Source organism: Dromaius novaehollandiae, chromosome 1 (genome assembly GCF_036370855.1).
Source record: "Dromaius novaehollandiae isolate bDroNov1 chromosome 1, bDroNov1.hap1, whole genome shotgun sequence".
NCBI lineage: Eukaryota > Metazoa > Chordata > Aves > Casuariiformes > Dromaiidae > Dromaius > Dromaius novaehollandiae.
In genome coordinates, this window is record NC_088098.1 from 204,965,861 (window position 1) to 204,987,140 (window position 21,280).

Consider the following 21,280-nt stretch of genomic DNA (forward strand, 5'->3'; position numbering starts at 1 on the left):
TCATTAATTAATCAAGACAACATGCTCAGTACTGTTAAACACAACTATAACACCGTTCAGGGATGTCAAAAATATAAACATTGACATCAACAGAGTTATCTGCAATTTGCTGTGGAGTGACTGACAGCCTTGGAGAATTTCAAGAGTTTAGGAAATGAGAAATGAGCAGTGAAGGGAGAGAGATTATGTAAGGTGAGGTGAGAAGTTTGTATTTGATGTGACTTAAAGAGAGGAAATGTCATAGTCAGAATGGCAGGAGGGGAATATGTCTCTAACAGCTGTGGTCAGTCACATAACAGAAGGACTTTGGGGGTAGGTGATACTTGGGAATTAAAAACTATATTAAGCAAAGTAAGAATTATTCAGATTTTTGGATGAGGAAAATTGAACAAAATGTGATTTGTGGGCATATTAAGCATATAGTAGCAGCAAGACAAGTCCAGTCTAAACCCATTAATATCATACAAGAGGCTCCAAAGAATTCTAGAGCAAGAAAATAGAAACAAGAGAGAGAAAAAAAGAGGCATCTTAGGCAAGGAAAAAAAAAAGGCAAGATCCAAAATGAAGAACACAGAAGCAAAGAAATATAAGATCTGCAGGTGAGAGAAGACTAGTTGCCAGGGATAGGCAGGAAAAACAACGCACATACATATATATATATGTATGTTCCTCAAATGGGAAACCATATACTGCCATTCCTTCACACGTTCCGTGTGGGACTTGGGAGCTGCCGTGCTCTATCATGGCAGCCGAGCTGCTCCTGAGCAGTCCCGCGAGCTCCTGCGCGTTAAGTCTAGAAGGGACCTCTTTTTTGCAAAGGCTTGGGTCTGTTGTCGCGTCTGCCAGTGTAGGACTAGAGTGAGGTGCTACAAAGGGGTGGCTGAGGAAACATTTTTGCTAGAAATGGTAGTAAAAAAAACCAACCCTCCTCCCCCTGCAAAAAGTACTGTTGAACTTTCTTTGAGATGATTCCTCAAATCAGCACAGAATTATCAGTGAAAATCAGCAAGAATTACATTTGACTAGTAAACACAGCAGCTAACTAGTTAAAGCAGTCATCCACTTTGTGGGAGATGTACGTTTCCCCTTGTTTTACCATTTGCTACCAAATTTGCTTTTTCTTTTCCCCAGTAAAGGATAAGTTTTTTGACAAAGTAAAGTGGAAAGAAAGAAACAAAAAAGATGTTATATTTAGGCAGCATCAGGACAAACCTATGATCCCTGGGTAAATGCCCCTATCATAGGCTCCCTGTAACCCTATTTTCTCTTCCTTGATCTGCTCTCCCTTCTTTTCAAAGCAAAAAAGAGAAATAGTCCTTCCAAATGAGAATGCAAATTCATGTTTAAATATATATTTATTTAAATATGTCTTTAGGAGCTTAAATTAGAAAATCTAAATGCATTTGATTTATAAATCAAATAACAACAAAAGGAGAAAGCATAAAATACTTCTAATCCAGACAGTGTAATTCCATAAATAATGTGGCTTTATAAGTAGCACTGGATGGCTTTTTTAAAGACATACTTGGGCAAGTATTATAGATAGTAGCAATAGTGACCCATTTTTCCTCAAAATCATGACTAACTCAATGTTTTGACTGTTTTATGAGACCCTGGAGAAATACTGCCCCTTGTATGAAAAGCAAAGCGAAAGTCTAGACCAGTTCTATCATTAAAGATCAAAAAGTATTTTTTTGTAGAAAAAAAGAAATTATCCATTGTGTCCTCAGTATTCAAAGAGGGCCAGGGCACCAACTCAATTCTACCTAATTAATTTTTTTTCTATCCTAGATTAAAGTCATTCCTAGCCTAATCTGCAGTAAAAATGTCCATGCTGGCTCATACTGTGTCAATAAATTTCATAATTTAAATAAACACCTAGTGAAAAAATATTCTTTTATTTATTTTATAACTTCTACCTGATGATTTCCTTTACTGTTTTCTGTTCTTTTTTTGTGATTATGAATATCAGTTTCTGATTCATTTCAGCTGAGTCACCCATCATTTTATAAAACATCTGTTATATTCCCTTTTGGTTGTGTCTTTTACAGAATGAAAAATCATAGACTGTTAATTCTTCCTTGTCCAGAAACTTTAATAAACTCAAGATCATTCTTAGTGCCTCTATTGTATTGTTTCACATTCTATTATATATTTTTGAGATGGGAACATACATGGCATATTGAAGTTATGGATATTTCTATTGTAGATTTCTATCATAGATGTTTTGGGTTTTGTTGTTGTTGTTGTTGGGTTTTGTGTCTTTTTTTCTCTATTACTTCTCTGACAATTCCACTCTACTTGGCTTTTTGCACTGCTATTTAATGAGCTGATGTTCATCCACAATACTGCCATGATCTCTTTACTGACTGGAGGTATCTAATAAAGTTATTATATTTTTAGGTTTAGGTATTCTATAATTTGATACTGGATGTCATTATAATTTATCACAAGCCACTCTAGTATTATGACATCCTTTTGCAGCTCTTCATGGTTAGTTTTAACTGCCATGAAAAAGTTCATATCAACAAGCTTCACTACTTCAATGTTCACTTCCTTTCTGGATCATTTATGTTGAAAGGTGAGATTCTGGAAAAGTTTTGTTTCTTCACTGATTATGTCCCTTCATGCTGGAAACTGATCAGGTACTTCTATAAAAGGTTGAATTTTTTATCCATTGTTTATTCAGAATAGACTACCCTTCATCCCCTCTGAGAATTTAATTTCTTTGCAGCCTTCGATGAATGACCTTGTCCAGAGCTTTTTGAAATTAAAGTACATTGTTCTGCCTTGACCATCCTTATTCATATTCGCTCTGACTCTTCAGCAAATTTGTACACAGATGGAGACATGATTCCTATCTATAAAAGCCATTTTAATAATATATGATTATATGGTAAGGCTACTATATGGTTATGTGAAAAACACAGTCATACTTTTCTTTGTATTTTCTATCAAAATGCTTGATATAGAAGTCAGACTTACTGGTCTGTGGCTCCTTAGATACTTCTAAGAATCTTTTTTTTTTTTTTTTTTTTTTTTTTAAAAAAAAAAGGCATTGTATTTCTACCTACTATTCCTCTAGGACTGATGTCAGGCTAAGGGATATGGTACATATCCCAGTTCCTCTAGAACCGTTGCATGAGTTTGGCCTTTGCAATTTGTTAGTATTTCTAACATCAGTATTTACTCTAAAATTTCTTCTATTCAAAATGCAATTATGGGAACTTCAGTCTTGTAAGGGGAACCTCCCCAAGTTCATCTGTAATGAGCCCTGTTGATAATAATTCATTTAATTTTTATGATACAGCCTTATAATCCTTAGGTGTTCTTTTAAACCTCATATTTTGACTGTGCAGACTGTCTGAAAGGTTTAGTGATTTGATAACTTTAAATTTTTTTTATGCCTTAGCATACAACTTTGTTATTGGAAACTGATTTTTTGAATTGTCATATACTATTAAACATTTGCTTTTTTAGCCCTGAAAAAATGCATCTCAAGATATAATTAAATTATTCTTGCCTCTGAAATTGTACGGTGCTTATGTACACATCTGATGGACAAATTATCTTTCAAATCTTATATTTTTGACTCACATTAACTACCATTAGTAGATGCAATCCGTACAAATATCAAATGCTCGCTGCAAGTCAAGCCATCATTTTATATTCCTAATGAAATGCTGATCTGCTAATAGTTTGTACCATGTCCTGTTCTTCTGGGTTATTGTTATATTAGCAAGCGACATGCCTCTGGCAACCAGCAGAAAGATGAAAAATTACCGAGCAATTGCTTGGTGTCTCTATGATACCGATATTCCTTGTGAAAGAAATTAGGAAACAAAAGTCTATTATAGCAAAGGGACATTTTTCATCTTTATTATTTATCACCTTGGAGAACAAGGTGGCCACTACATTTGCATAGGCATCAAGGGAATTATCAAGGCCTTGCCTTCCTGAGTCTTACTATAATTGCTTTGCCATGGCTACCATACCTGCAGGCTCTTTATCTTTCCCAGTTTCTCTTTTGGTCACTATGAGTCAGTAACAATAAAATAACCATCATCTGCATTTTCATCAATAATTTTATTCATTTGCATCAGGTGTTCAAAGAAACCTGAACTTTTAAGAAATACCTAGGCCTTGAGCTAGGTGCATTAGAATCACTCTCTCTCAAACTTGTATACATGACTCTCTTTCAGACATTTGGTTAAAGCCATAAAAAATCCCTTCAGTCATTTTTTATTTCCATTTATTAAACAAGAAATATAAAATTGATTAGCACAGAATAAAAACATAATATAAGATTTTGAAATGGATAACAAATCAGAGAGATCACATGGTCTGAGCACTGTAGTGGGACAGTGAGCTAATCTCATGCTTCCATGCTTCATCTTTCCATGAAAACACCTTCCTTTTGACAGTCTTCTACCTCCATGCTTTATAGAGACAACCCCAGTGATTCAATCTTCCTTAGACTAATTAATCGGCTTACAACACTCCTGACTTCATAAGATGTGCCTTCCTGGCCATTTCTGGCCAAGCTGCTGAACTCACATGTGGTATGAAATGCACTGGTCCAAAATAAATCTAATTTATCAAATCATGAAAGCTTAATGAGGATTAAAAAAAAGGAGTAAAATCCACTCTTTCCCTTTTGTTTAGGTAAATCTTATACTGACCTTTATTCTGAGACAAGTTGTCTTACCTAACATTTGCTAATCTCTGGGTCTCTACCCCACTGGTGTGTATCAGAATGAGAGTTTTCTGTATTACTGCCCAACCAGGGCCAGGTTGGACAATATATTTACTGTCCATCCTTGTCAGGTGAAGTTAAACTGAGATGACTCACTAATGACATGTCTATTTTATCTCTGATTACTGAAAAAGGGACCATTTCAGATGACTGAACATTTCCCAGGACTAAGCACATCTTGACCTTGCTAAAATTAACAGCTTTTTAGTCACACACAGGCAGAAATGGAGCAGAATATTTAGAGAAGAGATGATTCCCTATTCCCTCTTTCAGATATGTTTTTACAATTATGAAATTATCACAGAACAATTATAACATATTCTCCGACTCATGTAAGGATAAATCCAGGAAAAAAACAAGTTTAATTTTAATAAGTGTTTTCATTTAACAAGTTGTTCCACTGACTTGGCTGCAGATCTGTGACTTGAGTTCACATCTCTGCTACCCAAAGTGCCTATGAACCTTCAGACACGCTGTTGTCTGCATTTTAGCTTTCCTTCATGAAACAGAGATAACACAATTCATTAAATTACAATAATGTGATCAACACTGACTGTGAGGTGCTGAAATACCACAGAAATAGATGTAATGGAATTGCAAACATTTACAGATGTGGCTACGGCTAAAATCATTTACATTATCCCCTCTGGGCCACTTAACAGAAATGGAGAATGGAATAAAGTAGCAGGACTGCTGTCTGCTTGCCAGTCCTTCTATAGGGAAGCATGACTGAACAAGCTACAGGTGGAATATCAGTCACGACTACTCTGAGCAGGACTGCTCTGCCTCTTCCCTCTGCCTGCCAGCCCATGACTTTTAAAGCTCAAGTGAAGAGTGTAGAAGAGTTGTGAGTCTATCCATGCAAGAACATTTTTTTTTGCCCACACGTGAAAATAAACAAGCTACTGAGAAATCTCTACCACAAAGCAGACAAACAAGGCCTGTCCATACAGATCATCCTCTTATTGCGTGGACTGTGGAGGCTAATGTTTTCTTTCTGTTAGTCTTCCAGATACTAACTACCTGCTTGAATCTCTCAGAGAATAAGCTTTCATGATGATTCCTTAAATCACCTCAGCTGAAATGATCTGGGTTTGTTTCAAACTGTTTAAATAATAGCTCTTTAACTCAGGCTGTAAACTTGTTTTGAACGGCACAGGTTATGGGGGATACTCTTGCATGAGGGGCTGATAAACTTTCAAGGCAGTAGCTAGAAAAGAACACAAGATTCCTGGCTAAACATCACTAGAATGCCAGGGAGAAAATGAAGCCCAAAGATTGGCTATACTGTATATTCAGGAGAAAAATTAGGCACAGATTTATGATTGCCATTATTTTATTAGCAAAAGAGACAAACTGTGTTGTTAGAAATTTGTCTGAGAGCTTTGAGCAAAGTCCCTGGTCTTGATCAGACAGTGTAGGAATGTTAAACTGGATCTTTTACAGCCTGCATAGATCACAAAATTATCAGCAATTCTTTTAAGTTTGGATGTGTCTGTCGATTTCTGCGAAACACTTTGAGGCGTGATGGCTTGTCCTGCTGTGTAATAATATTTTAACAGTTTTGCAGGTCAGAAAATGTATTTCTTACCTCACTGGAATTATTATCTGTTTTGTGAGTATTTATTCAAAAATAAGAAGATTTTGACAAAGAGACCATGGAAGCGATATTCATGTACGATTTCTTGCATGATGCAAAATAGGCTTGTCCATCATAGTCTTTTTGTGACAAATGAATATTTAGAATTTTTCTTGAAAACCTGTACTTTCAAATATTATAAATATTTATTTGAAAGAATGAGTCCTGAATACAGACACTTAAATGACAGTGCAAATCACAGTGTAAACCAAATTGACTCAAATGTGATGATGATCCCAACCATTACCTCCTGATTACAGAAGAAATTTTTCAGTGCATTGAGTAGAATTTATTGACTCACCTGCCATTAGTCTTGTTGTAAATGAAGGGACCAGCACCCTCTGTAAGTCTCTAAATATTTAGTGTAAGAATGGCTGTTGTATGATAATTATCTGCAATATTCCTTTCACTTAGACATCTTTTAGCCAAATTTGAGCAATACATTTATCATCTGAAAAGCCCTAAAAATGCCTATGTGAAATTCTGTTTTGCAATATGCTGAACAATTAATTACCGCAGATTTTTTCATAGGCTATTCAGAAAGCAAATCTTATCACATAGCAATGGATGGGAAGAAGCCTTTACTGAGACCTTTCCTAATATCAAAAGAAACCTAGTAATCTAGTTCCTAGGAAAAAGAAGAATCTTACTGAATACAGCACAAGAAAGGAATAAACTCTTCTATAGTTTATAACTCAGGGCTAAGATGTTTATATATTTCTAAGTATGGAGGTATAAATATAAAAGAAGGACACATTTAACAAAAAAAAATTGTTTAACTGACATTTAAATACAGCTTAATTCTTCACATTTTAAAACTGATTTTTCCAGCCTATTTCACTACTCCAGCAGTTATTCTCTGAACTCTGCCTAAGTAGCCCTCACCTTTCAAGAAACAGGATTTCTGGCATGAAATACTTTTTAGTTATTTATAAAGGCGTCATACATACTCATGAGAGCTTTCTAGCTCTTTTAACCAGAACAGAGTACAACTAAGAGCACTTCATTTTCAAGGTGTAAGTGGGTATGCTATGACTGAAGTAAAGGAGACTGGAGGCAGTCCCTAAGGACACAAAGGCAATGAAGTAAGCTCAGAATAAGCAATGAGAGGAGTAGCGGCATTTTCTCTAGTCCTTCAAATGAGAGTCCAAAATTTTTAGTTTACAGTTTGGACTGGGGAGATTTCTGTTTACATGTGTTTGAAAAACCAGTTAGTGGCAATGACCAAGTTTGTTGTCTCTCCTTCCTGCTGAGAGAAGTCTTTACTGAGCCATATCCTAGACTTCACTTCAGCAGACTTCCTACATATGTCTAATTTATCAGCTAAGCTCTTCTGCTTAAGTCAGCACCTCTGGCATTGGAGTCAAACTTCATCTAGACATTCAAAGATGAGGGTATCAGACTGGCTCGTATACAGCATTTATACCAGATCATAGGCAATCTTTCATGAGAGACTTAAGAATGTGAGTCAACAGGAGGGCAAAGAAAGGTTTTTTTTTTTTTTACAGGGAAGAAGATACTGGGCTGAAGTTGACACAAGAAATCTTTGACAGACCTGCTTTCAAGCATCCCTGGCTAATATTTATTTACAAGACCACTGCCTCTTTCCAATTGTCTACTGACCATCTAGGTTAGGCTTACAAAAGCTATTCAGAAACCTATAAATATTATGAACCTAAATGTGTATTGAGAGGAGGACTTAATTTTCATAGGGTTTCTAATTATCTTGCTGATTGCATATTCACAGTTCTTGAAGAACCTCATTTCTCCTACAATAAGTGATATAAATGTTTATACTTCAAATCTGAGTTTAAGCTCCATTTTTCTTGCAATCCACACTATTCTTTTGAGGGATGAAAACAATATATTTCTCCTGTTCAGGTACCAATAGTGTTAAAATGGTTGCAGCATGCGAAGAGGAAACTTTCATCTGGTTGTAATCAATTAGGACACAAACTAGTGTTACTCTAATATTCATTGTTATCCAATTAACTGAAAAGATCTTCCTAAATGGGAAATGCCTTTCAGTTGAGACTCCTCAGATAACCAAATACAAGCATCTATTATTTCCTCAATAATAAAGATCAAACTAACACTAGTGTTTCTCCTCGATTAGCAAGAACTGTTGAAATACCCATTATTTTTGAGCCAAGAGAAACAAATCATCCTTGTTATAAACTCACTACAGTCCTAACTGCAAGCTAAAGGCCTGCTGTTCACAATCAGATTATTTCACTGTATTGAGAAGATCACCAAACTGACAAGCCATTCTTATTTGAACACTATCATATCCCACCATTGCAAAGCAAGCAGTCATATGTGAATATATATCTAAGATCCTGGGACGGTAAGACATATAATGTTAGATATGACTATTCTTAACAATCTGAAGCCATTTGCAACTATAAAGATTATTTTTGTCATCACTTTGCACAAATCTTAATTAAGTCGCCATTAATTATAATATTACCAACACACTTCCATCTGAAATGTAGCTGCAGTTTCATGTGACATCATTCCAGATACTGAACTGAACTGAGAGGAATATTCTTTCTCCAGTTAGTTTATTTGATGCTTTTGACAGTATTCTATATATGGATCAGTTAACTCTTCGTGTAATAGTTTCAGAAATCATCAGAAGGAGAAGTGAAACAAGAGAACATGGTTGCAAAAGAGAAAGAAAAGTGCAAAATGATATGAGGAGGTATCTAGAATCCTAAGTTACTTTAGCCAATTAAAAAGAGCAACAACTTCGTTCTCGTAGACAGAGTTCTTGCAAGCTAGTGGGACAACGTAGCAGTAAAACTCCCTGAATGGGGTTATTGTAACAGAACTCTTAACAGAACTTTTCCCCACAACCCTCCTCAAATAATCCCATGGGCTCAGCCCATTTATTTTTTCAAAAGACCATCCTAGGCTGTTCTCGCTACACTTTTTTGGCACAATCTTTTGCAATTTCTATAGTTGAACTTTTGTGTGCCTTTTGATAATGCACTTGAGCCATGCTACAACCCCCCAGAAAAACTCTGCAAAGGATTATTGAATGGATGCTTTTGGTAAACTTCCTGCTCACCTCCAGATTTTCACTGAGAGCTTTAGGTGCAAAGACCACTGGGCTGCCTGTAACAGATGGGAACTCTGAATGGAAAGAAACATTGTTTCTGGTGGAAAAACAACAACAATCACCTGTCCCTATGTATATGTATATGTATATGTATATGTATATGTATGTCCTTTTTGCCTGGTTTATTAAATGCCTTTTAACCAATGTAGGGCATATTTTTATTAGAGAAAAAGTAGAGATTATGGGAAGTCTTTTATTTTCAGTTGCATAATGACTCCTCACTGAAATGTCTCACTATAATTTTACAGGACAAACAACATGTTCAGTACAGGAGTAGGGGCTGTCCAGGGCCATTGCCATTTCAGTAGCCGGCCTCCAGAGCAGGCGTTGTGTACTGTGATGGTCTCTGTCACCCAGCCGCATGTGCTGCCAGTGTCTGTGCACCGCCAGAAATCACACTGACTTTTGCCCAGACAACACAGATGTGCTTGAAAAAGACCAAATGGGATTGTTTTAAGTTCTAATCCCACCTTGGGACGTCATGAGGAGTTCCAACAGTGTCCAGGCAGTCTGGCATGGTTGCATGGGTTGGCAATCTCAGGACTTGAGAAACGTGGCTGGGTATTTAAAAGTATAAGTTAATGATCTTGCAATATAACACTCAAGAAAGCAGCAGCCTACAAGGCCAGAATATCCAGACTACCTGACAGGTTTAAGTCACAGCTGGATAAATGTTCTCAACTCCCATTACAATCCAGACATATTTTGTGTCTTCTAGAATTTAGTCCCATACGAACAAATGCATCAGGAGACAAAACCGGTAATGCAGGTAGTGAAATGAAAATCTGTGCATTTTTGGAAAAGGAAAAATGACAGGTTCATAAAACATTAAGGTCAATCTTTTTGATGCTAATTATCATCAATGTTAATGATGTTAATTAAAAAATTAATGTTATTTAACAAATACCAGCATTTTTAATGGAAACAGGTTGCCTATGTCTGTGAAATTGTTAGTTTTGCTCTATTGCATTAATTTATATGTATTATTTATTAACTCTCTACCCAATACTGGTCTTTTTACTGTTTATTTTCTGGCATTGGGGAAATTATTATTACCTGTCCCAAACTTATCGTGATGTTGGGAAACAAGTATTTGCAATATATCCCAAAGGTAAGCCTGAGCAAGCACATGCAGAACACATTCCCATGAAAGTAGGAATAAACATAATTAATACTTTGATATCCATACCACCTATGACCACCTAATACTATTAATCACATGAAGAATCTCACCAAAATCTGTAGAATTAGGGCAGACAAAATTCAACTCACCGAACTATAATGACATTGAAAAAAAATTATGAGGCCTGGCTCTACATTCAGTCACATAAAAATATATCTGGTCAGATACAGTGACTGCGGTTGATTTAGTTTAGATTTGCTCTAACAGAATACGGTGTTCTCTGGCATCTGAAATGCTACAGGTTTTCTATTTTCTGGAAATTTCACTGCTGCAAAAGAACTAGGCACTAGCAACACAAAGATACACTGAAGAACAATTTATTTCTCTCCTGTAATAACACTGACATTAACATCTTTTTAAGAAAAATAAAAAACAAGATAAAAAAAAGGAAGAGAAACTGGAATAAAAATGTGTGGACTTGAAATAACTGCCTCATGCTATCAAACATTGAATGTTTTATACTCCCTGGGTTTCTATTTCCTAAATTTGAGGAGGCTTTCTGCTGTTTTTATTAGTCAAGACATTTTACTGCTCCCAATCAGCATCCAAGCTTGGAAAGACCCATTTTAACAATCCTTTTTATTATTTGTAAACAGTTATTAAATAATTCCTCAAAGTTTCTAATGCATTATAAAGGCAGTTAATGAAATGATGCGTACTTTTTTTCTGATAAAACTTTTTATCTCCTCAGATAGAGTTTTAAAGTGTTTTTATAACCCAGCTTGAAGTGAAATTGAATTGTACGAAATGACTGATTGTCAAGGACATCTGAACAAATGAGGTATTCATTTTATTCTGAATCCATTGAAGGATTTCTTGATGTTTTTATTTAATTTGCTTCATATCAAGAAGCTAAATTCGCCTTTGAGACACATCACTAAAGAAATAAAAGATTAATAAAAGGCAAGGAAATTCCTACATTCTCGTAGAGTTTGGCAGAAAGCCTTGGTATTACTCTGTTGCTTCCTTATAGATAAATACAGAGCAAAGTTCTCATAGGAGTGTTTTGTCACAGGCTATCCAGTCCCCTGGGAATAGGTACTGTTTTACATCAAAAAAATAAAACACACACACACACACACACACACACACACGAACAATAATAAATATATCAAGTAGAAGACTTTTGAAGTAATGTATATATATGTCCAATTAATAGAAATTACATATATATATATATTTATATAGTTCTGTTTGTAAAAGCTGTTTAAAAGCACAAGTTCTTCCCATTGTTTCCATTAAATGTGCTGACTGAGTGTGATAAATGCTGGCTGGTATGCCGACCACTAGAACTCAGGAAACCATATGATTTTGGGACTTAAGTGAGTATTGGAAAAGCAATTTGAAGTGATTCAGGTCATTTTATAGCTCAAACACTTCACAAAATGTAAGCTGTCTTCAAAATCACTAGCCACATACTGGTAAGTCAATTTTTAGGTACATAGATATTTGTTCTAATGCCATGCCAAATTTCTCGTGTGCTTATGATAGTTCACCCTCAGCTCCCTCTGTTTTCAAAAATTAGCTATATTGTCCCATACTCTGAAGTATAATATATGTATATTTTTAAAATTCTATCATCAGCCTTTAATATTTGTCAATGAGCAAGGCAATATAACCTAAAACAATTTGTATCAAAAAGGAAAAGAGCAATATTATTAATTGGCTATTTTATTTGCAATTCTAGATAGGTTTTAAAAGGCACATATTATTGCATTCTATGGATAAGGTGAGAAGAAGGTAGATGTCCTAAATAATGAGACGTGGTGGCTAAATCATAGAATTTTCCTTAATATTTTTTCAAGGTAGGTTTATAGAGACTGCAAGGTTAGGTGGAAAGTTTTGGGTTTGCACTGAGAAACTTGCTCAGTCATACAGGAAAGCAAGCAATTTACTAACGAATATGAAAAAACTCCATTATGATAAGGGGGCTTTTCAAAAATCTCAATGGAAAAAAATTAAGGCATGCATGCCTGGTGGAAAAGCATGCATATGTAAAAAGGAATTGGGAAATTGTTCAGGAGCAGTCCATCTATGTGCAAATGTCCGCCCCTTATTCCAGCAGTGTTCAGAAGGCTGGATTAACACAGTGGTATGACAGCCAGCCATGAAGCACAGACTTGCCTGAGGTTGGTATACTACCCACTCGACTTTTAGGAAAATCTGCATAGTTTTCCTTCACAGAGTTCAGCTCTTAGCTCAGTGTTGCAGATTGTTGCCTTTATCCTTATTTCCTCTCTCTACTTCTGATATTGTAATAAGTGTGCCTATATACTATCAGTACGTTATGTATAATTAATCTGTTGAATTTCTGCATACACTTGGAACCCAACAAAAGCATGAAAAATTATGTTATAAAGTAACAATAGTGTAAGATATGAATAATAAATTCGACATAATAAAATTCTATCTTCTCTTGCCAGAGTTTCAACTGATTAAAAAGATAGTCACTATTTTTTCATTCTCAAAGGACTAATATTGAAAAGATCAGTTTGGGTTTTTTTTGTTAACTCAATAAAACTAAACATCTAAAACTCAATAATTAGCATAGGTACTAAACAAGGATGAATAAAATAGGAAATGCTACAGTAAAACATGCGGCTTTTTGTTGCAGAGGACTCATGCTGTGCAGACATGAATGTTTCAACCCAGTTACCATGAAACAAGATTAACTTAATTCCATTCTAATCTGTGAACACATTTTTTTACTTGGTCTGTTAAACCAAGTTATCTCTATTAAAGCCCAGTCCTTGTAATGCTACTACAGCACAGGGATAGCTCAGTGCTAGAAAAAGTTATGAGCAAGACAAAAGTCTTAGACACTCTCTCTCTCTTATCACATATACTGATTGCTGAAATGAAGAGTTGGAAGCATCATTAAACATAGAATATACTGGAAAATGGAAAATATGGGTAATTATAATAAAATAGATACAAATTTTTGCCAATAATAAATCATTTATACTGAAATGTGATAGTGCTCTATAAGACATGTTATTGTAAGATGTTTTCTTTTGACTTTTGGAAATGCCTCAGAAACTTTAGTTCCTAAGCCACTTTTAAAAAATGAGATTTAGGTATTTATTTCCAAAAAAACTATTGCAGATACATGCCTTGATGAAATTCAAAAGCACTTAGCTGACTACCTATCATCGTAATCAAATCATTGTGGTGTTTGTAGGTGGTGCTTAATCAGGACATTGAATTAGAGCACAGAAGTGTAAGAAGTTTTTAGTACAGCAACAGGTAAAGTTACAAGCATTAGGGGGGTCTATTCAGTTGTCTAACCATATGTGTCTTGTGTCACTGGAGATGCCCGAGGGCATACCTCCAGGCCCCCAGCTGCCAGTCTGTAAGGGCACAGGTCTTCTTTTATGTCCTGTGTCATATTTGCCAGTCCCCTGCGGATGTCTCAGATGCCTGAGGGCTTGTCATGTGGCACTAGCTGCCTGTGCTTAGTCAACAGCACTGACCCCTAAAGAGCTAGATGTTACTGAGGAAGCAGATTTACTTCTCTCTACATCAGTGTTGATACACCAGGATAGCAAAAAGGAGTAACTGTTCTAAACAAAATGTTTCAGGAGGCGTCAGATTACACCTCAGACTTTGAAGGTCTAAATATTCTCACAAGTGTTAAAGGTGTTAAAAGAATCCGTCTCCCTGGATGCTTTTCCATTGCTGATTGCTGCAGTAAATGCATGCATATATTTAAAAACAATAAATTCGTGGTTCTTAAATTAGCTGAAGTTTGTAAAACAGCTTAACAGTCACCCAGTATTTCTGACTTAGCATTTTTTGTTCTATTCCGTACCCCAAAATAATGCCTTCCTTACCATCGTTTCTCAGTGTCAAAGGTGTAGGAGGACTCAAAACTCTGGCATTTGTCACTGTGTTTTTTACCAAGCATATATAGCTGCCAACATCAGATGTTTGCACCTTGGAGATGTAGAGATTGCCTGTCTCCTGAGAGATGAAACGTCTGCTGTCTTCTGCCACAAAAGATGGGAATTCATTAAATACCCAACTATAGATGATCTCTGAAAGAAAACAGCGAAATAAAAGAAAGCAATTATAAAAAGAATGCTGTGTATTGTTAATGGATACACCCAATCTATTTTCAGTAAATTGATTTAAATAATCCAGAAAAAATCAAAAGCTAAAGTCTTTTAAAACTTTTTGTTTGTTTGTTGTAGAACTGAAGAAGAGGACGTTTTCTTTCCTTGGGACTTTGGAGATGGCACAGGCACTGAGCCCACACATCCCCCGGAGGACAGAGTTTGTTCAAGAAAATTACTGAAATTATTCAACAGACTCAGACATCATCCTCAAAATGTTATATAATTCCCTATTCTTATCCTCCGAGTTAAGCCAGAAATAATATACAAAACACTAATTTCTCTACTTGTTCAACTTTTCAGTGAATGTGATGCTTCCTATAGAGCTAGCAATGACTTTTTCATGTGTGTGGATAAACAGTTTTATTCTAAACACGTGTGTTTTTTAAAATCAATAGATTCTAGGAGTTGTTCAGCCCAACTTGTGGATTATATTACCGCACTATATCTGCTTCACTGAAGAATTTCAGAACCCTGCCTATCATGCATCTTAAAACTCTAGCATCAAAGAATAATTCCTTAAACTAAGGGTACCAAGTGCTGTACCTCATAATCTGACAGATCAAGGCTAATCAAAGTGATTTTTTAAAAATGGTAATTGAAGCCAGTATCTTGGGTTTTATTTTTATCCTGCGAATCATTCTGTACACCTGAAAAGTATAAACTGTTCCCTTTATACTCATAATAATTGATTGAGAAAAACAGATAATTTCCTATTATTCAGTATGAGATTATATCATGATTTATTACAAATCTAGAGGCATTGATGGCTCTGCATTAGAAGTACCAGTAAAGTTAATAAGATTCTTATTTTCCATTGTTTCCTTTGCTTTTCACACTTAAAAAAAGCAGTCTTTACTACTTAAACTGACACATCAGCTATGAGGCAGATTCTGTAATCTTCCCCCATGATAGTCTTGGAAGAACTGACTCTAAAATCAGAAAAGCTAAGGCTGGTTCAGGCATGTAAAGTCACTGCTCCTGCTCCAAGATGCAGACTGCTTCACCAGCATAGTAAGTTCCGAGTTTTTAGACACTAATTGGTTGAGCGACTATTATCAGCTTCAGCAGCAATATGAAGACAATAATCTCCCATATATTAGTCTGGTTCTCTCATACATTTATTCTCACTATACTGACAATGTCTTCTTGACAGAAAGTTAGTTGGAGAAGAAAAGGAACAAAGGGTGAGGGGAAATGCCTCAAACTTTCAAATTTTCTGTGTGCCTTGCACACAGAATGATAGGAGAGGGACTGGTATAGTTGTTCATGGTACCAGAAGCATGAAATACATTAAAAACCTAACTAAATATGTGCCACTGGCAGGTATGCAGTTTGACTCTAAGTTTTTCCAATTAATTGGTGCTTTTTGTTCTTATGCTGCATCATTCCCCAACATAGGGTGGTCAGAAAGGAATGGAAAACCATGCTGACCAGTTACTCAACCAATGTAAACCAATGATGCGAGCAGCCATGTAGAGGAAAAGGATGATTTGGATTAATTTTGAAGAAACCCAATCTAGTTTTGAAGTCAAATGAAAATTTTCACACAAAAAAGCATAGTATTATTAAAAAATGCTATGTTAAAGGACTAAACATATTTAGCAGACAGTATGAGAAGACTTTTCCAAGCAGAGAGTTAAGTTGCACACATTGGCTTTTTGCTTAAAACCCTTTTTCAGATTTAATTGTAATTCTGAGTGGTTACACAAGACCCTAAGGTATCCAGGGCTCACAAAGAGTGCTCAGAATGTTCCAAATTTCCTTCCTCTTCTGTTATATTTCAGGCAAAATACTAACTAGTCCAAAATAATTCTTGTTGAAAATTCCATTGCCACATTTTGCTATGATGTCTTATCTGGCAGAAATGATTCATGACAGCATAAAATGATATAAAGTGATGATGAACATACAAGTTCAGATAAAATGCATAGGTTTTAATTAAGACACCTGTTACCAATTCAAATGAAAAGCAATCCGCCTCCCTAATTGCTTTAGCTTAGAAGAAGTTCAACCCAAATATAAAGGAGTCATCACTGTGGGTTCACTGACAGTTCAAGCAGAACAAAATTTACTCAATCAGTACCCTAAAACACACCCAATTAATTATTAATTTATTAATTAGAACTACTGCTAAGGAATGGATTTCAGGCAATAAATTTTTGTGACTTTGAGAAAATGGAATACTTGGTCTTAGCTGGTGCTGACTCAGGAAGGATATTGTCATTTTGTCACCTGCCAAATAACTTTTGCTGTCAAAAATAGAGGAATGGATGAATGGGTAGTGAGAAAAAAAGTAATATAATGTCTGCCAAATCTTTATCTAAAACTCAAACTATTTATACTATTAAACTGCAATTAATGTTTTTACTTGTGCACCTGCAGCTTCTGCATTTCTGCCAAGAGCCCAAACTCCAAAACACAACTAGAAATGCTAACAACTTCCTGAACAGTGTTAGCCTACTGACATACAAGGAATTACTCACACTTTTCATTTATAAAAATAAAACTTTGGGAATACACTTTCAAAGACCTGAAGACTTTGGATAGGGTTTGGGAGGCACCTGGATGCTCATTTGAGCTGATCTGGAATTCTGAAACCTTTATTTGCAGGTGAAAAGCCCTTATGCACTTTATGAAGTTCCTCTTCTATTAGACCTGTTTAAGTCATTCAGCAGACCCTAAAATATAATTTGGATGTTATGTCTATAAAGTATGCATTGGCTTCAGTGGAAATATACTGATCTCATCGAAACTGTGAAATTTCCACTGCATGCTTTGCAGAACAATCAGAAACTACCACAGCTGGCTTGGGATCTGGGGACTCAAGAGTTTTTAGCTGACAGAAATAGATGGATCATCTTGCAGAAGTGATTTTACAAAAGCATGTTAAGAGAACCACTGCAATAATGGGAAAATAGGTGTACTTGACACTGATCCATTGTACATATCTCAGATTTCTAAATTTGCAGCCCTGGTAGAGGATGAAACACTAGCTGGTTTTCATATTCTGGGACTCTGTTCCCAGTTTGCATGCCAGCAAAATCAAAATTTAGTGTTCTTAAATCTCATGATAGCTCATGAAGGTTTTCTAGGTACAAAATATCCTGTTTTTTTTTCTTTTTTTCCTGCAAATATTGTGCATAAGTGAATACCCTAGTCATTAAAATGAAATCTAAAGGAATAGTTAATAAAGAGAGAATCAATGTTTTAAAACATTGCTTGCTGTCTATTTTTTAAGTTTAACATTTGTCTACAGTACCTGCACATCAAAATATTCTAGAACAACGGTGAATATAAATGAATCACCAGTCCAGCATAGGAGTAAGCGTAAGCTAGAGGAGAGAGGTTTTGCATTTAAATGTTCTCCACAGTCCCCCTCTTACAAAAAGGTAAACTGTGATGTTTTGAATTTTTTGAAACTTAGACCAAGATCTCTAAGACCAGATGAAAGACACTTTTACCAGGCCTATTTGTACGTAGGTCTCTGCAGTTGCTAGTGAACCTCAAGCTTGTATTTTCTTGTACTGGTTTACATTAATAGATTTTAGACACAGTGTCAGTAGACTAAACAGAGACCACAACAGTCATTGCATTAACTTTATAATATCAGTCTAAGTTCCAGAGTTGTATCTCAAAACTGGAAGGCAAATAGCACTGAATCTGAAGAGATTTTGAAGCTAAAAGTCATTGCTTCCAAAATTTAAATAGCCAAACTACACCCACAATCGTAAAATATGGAAGTAATGACTCTAGGTATGAGAAGACCTTAAATATGACTGAGTAAATGGTTTCTCCATGCTGTACTCATTTTGCTTTCAATAGGAAAAAAAGTTTCAGTGAAAACAGAAAACTGTGAATACTGCAATATACAGAGTGTTTTTAAAGAATATATACAGAGCTTATTTTTTATTTTGATGGCCATCTATTTTATTTTTAGTATGACACGTAGGTAAAACCATGAAGATGATGCAGAGCCCTTTCTGGAAATTACAGTTGACTGCCAACGGAAAACAAACTTTTATGTATATATTATTCATCAATACACCCAGAAACAAGAGTTAAAAGGCAGAAAAATTATGAATTATAGAGGCAGTTATAAATTGGCATTCTCCTGTGGCACAGGATGAAGGAGTCTTCTGCTAAATGTAATATGTAAGTTCTGTTACACACAAAGTTTTGGTGTGAAAATGATTTAAGTCATTTTGGTGATGGCTAAGCTGGCATTTCTTTTTATGAATGACCAGCTGTATTTGCAGAAAAATCTCTCCCAAGAGCTTTGTGTCTGTTTTCTAAAGGTCATTTTGGAAAGCCTTCCAAATGCCCAACTTGTTTCTATGTTTTATTAAGGACTTTTTAGTGTGCTATGTGGGTGAAAATCTGGGTCACTTGATGATAAATTAGTGAGAAGAGCACATCAATCTCCTGCCAAGATGAATTTATGGAGTGAAATTTTGTTTAGTATTATTTCTTAAATGATTTTAGTAGATTATTTTCTCTGCCTCACAACAGTAATTCCTAAACTGTCACAATTTGACATATTTCCCATAATGGATAAAGCTGGAATACTGACACTTCAGCATTTTTGTTGTGTGTTTGGATTTGTCTTTCTGATGTAGAAGATGTTACCATGGTGATGCAAAAGTCTTAGTGCCATTGTGGGTCACAAATAACCCCATAGATGCTGTAACAAGAGTTGTAGTGGAGACATTCAGATATCACCAAGCATTCACCCTATGCTTGTTAACGTCTGAATGTTTTTTTTCAGATTTTTCAAGGCTTTTCTCTTGAGAAATTGCTTGTTTTATCTTCTTAGCATTTAGATTTGGGATAGCCTTTTCATTAGTCCTGTCAGCTAAGTAGTATTGCAGGTGGCATATGCAGCTGTAACAAGAAAGTCACCATATAAACTCCTTTAAGGCCACCTAGAATCTAAATGTACAGTCCATAACAATTGTTAAACAATACTGTTTTCATTCTTTAAGGACAGAACACACAAACACATCCCACAGTTGCACTTTTGCTGAGTTATAGTATTTGCACCAGAAAGAAGTCTGTTTTGTGGCTTCTTTTTGTGATACAGTGGGAGATATACTAGTCTGTGTCCTCTGGGATCTGGTCAGGAAAATATATTTCTCTTACTCTCTGTTTAGGGTTTTCTCTGATTAATCCAATTCCACAAGATGGCAGTACTTGATGAATAAACAGTACTGATTCCTCATGACAGCCTAAATCTGAAATGATCTGAGAGTTTTAGCAGTTCTGCAGAAGTTGTTCTTCATTTCTGTTCTTCTCCATTTTTTATTATAGAAAAGCAGCAAAAAGTTCACTCAATATTAGGGATTGAATTTACTATACGTAGGCATAAACCATGTAATTTACCCTCTGGCTTTGCTTTACCATTCAGATATATTCAGGTTAAACAAAATAAGTCATCGGGAAAAATATATGCCTACATCTCCCTTGCTGAAAATACAAAACCTTATTTTATCTCAAGCCTAGTTTTAAACTTCATCATCAGACTTGCTATTCAGGTATTCCGTGTACCAGCCACAAAATATAAGAGTGCAATATGCCGCAGTCTCTAATGATGGAGTACACTTCGCATTTGGGGTGGGGGGGTGGAGAAGACTTCTTTTTAGCTAAGATGAATGATAACAACTGGTTGTGCCTCCATCCTCCCACCACAAACAGATAAATAATTTTGGTGCATTTCTTTGTGCTGCTGTAGCTTGTTATCAGTGCTCATTAATCCCCCAAGAAAATATTTAATGAAGGTAATTTATTTGTTGCATTGTAATGCACCCACATACAGCAAACAGATATTGTCTATTTATCAACTAGCAATGAAATTGCTTCCTTTCTGCTCCGGGGGCTCCATATCTACTGCTCACTTACCTGAAACAGAATTCTACCAATCACATATTTGTCTTTGTTCAGATTTAATTACTGTGATAAATCTTCAAATATTTTCTTTGTTATAACCATTTACACAGCCAATAACTAAAATATGGCAGGAAAGGTAAGTGCACTGTAGGGACTGATTTTGTACTCAGAAGATACAAATATTTTATTGTCATCACTAACATGCATAGCCTAGGAAATCTCATTTGTACATTTGACATGTATGAAATGCAGCCAGTCATTGAAACACACATACATCCACGAAATCTCTTTCTCATATGTATGTTCTTTAAAGTGGCTATGTAGCATACAAGAAAAACATGGATTTTAGGAAAAGAAGCTAGCTTGTTATGTGCATTTGTTTGTTATTAGTATGACTTTCATATTTAGAAAATATTCTGTGCTAGAAATAATCAAAATATTGGGATCAAAAGGACCTCAAGAACTTCTTCAGGCCCTTCCTTTGCCCAGAGGCAAGATCAAAAAGATATTGCCCACCAAGCCCTTAAGAATGTCTAGTGATTTAGATGCCACAATTTAGATTCCAGATTAATCTGTT

At 35.5% G+C, this 21,280-nt stretch overlaps 1 protein-coding gene across 3 annotated transcripts in view; it reads right to left on the bottom strand.

Moving 5' to 3' along the window:
* CNTN5 (contactin 5) overlaps positions 1 to 21,280 on the bottom strand; it is a 656,184-nt gene that overhangs the window by 163,317 nt on the left and 471,587 nt on the right. For all 3 annotated transcript variants that reach the window (XM_064505105.1, XM_026109144.2, XM_064505106.1), the window contains one exon: positions 14,536 to 14,739. In XM_064505105.1, coding sequence (XP_064361175.1) covers positions 14,536 to 14,739 — 204 coding nt within the window. The remainder of the gene's footprint in view (positions 1 to 14,535; positions 14,740 to 21,280) is intronic.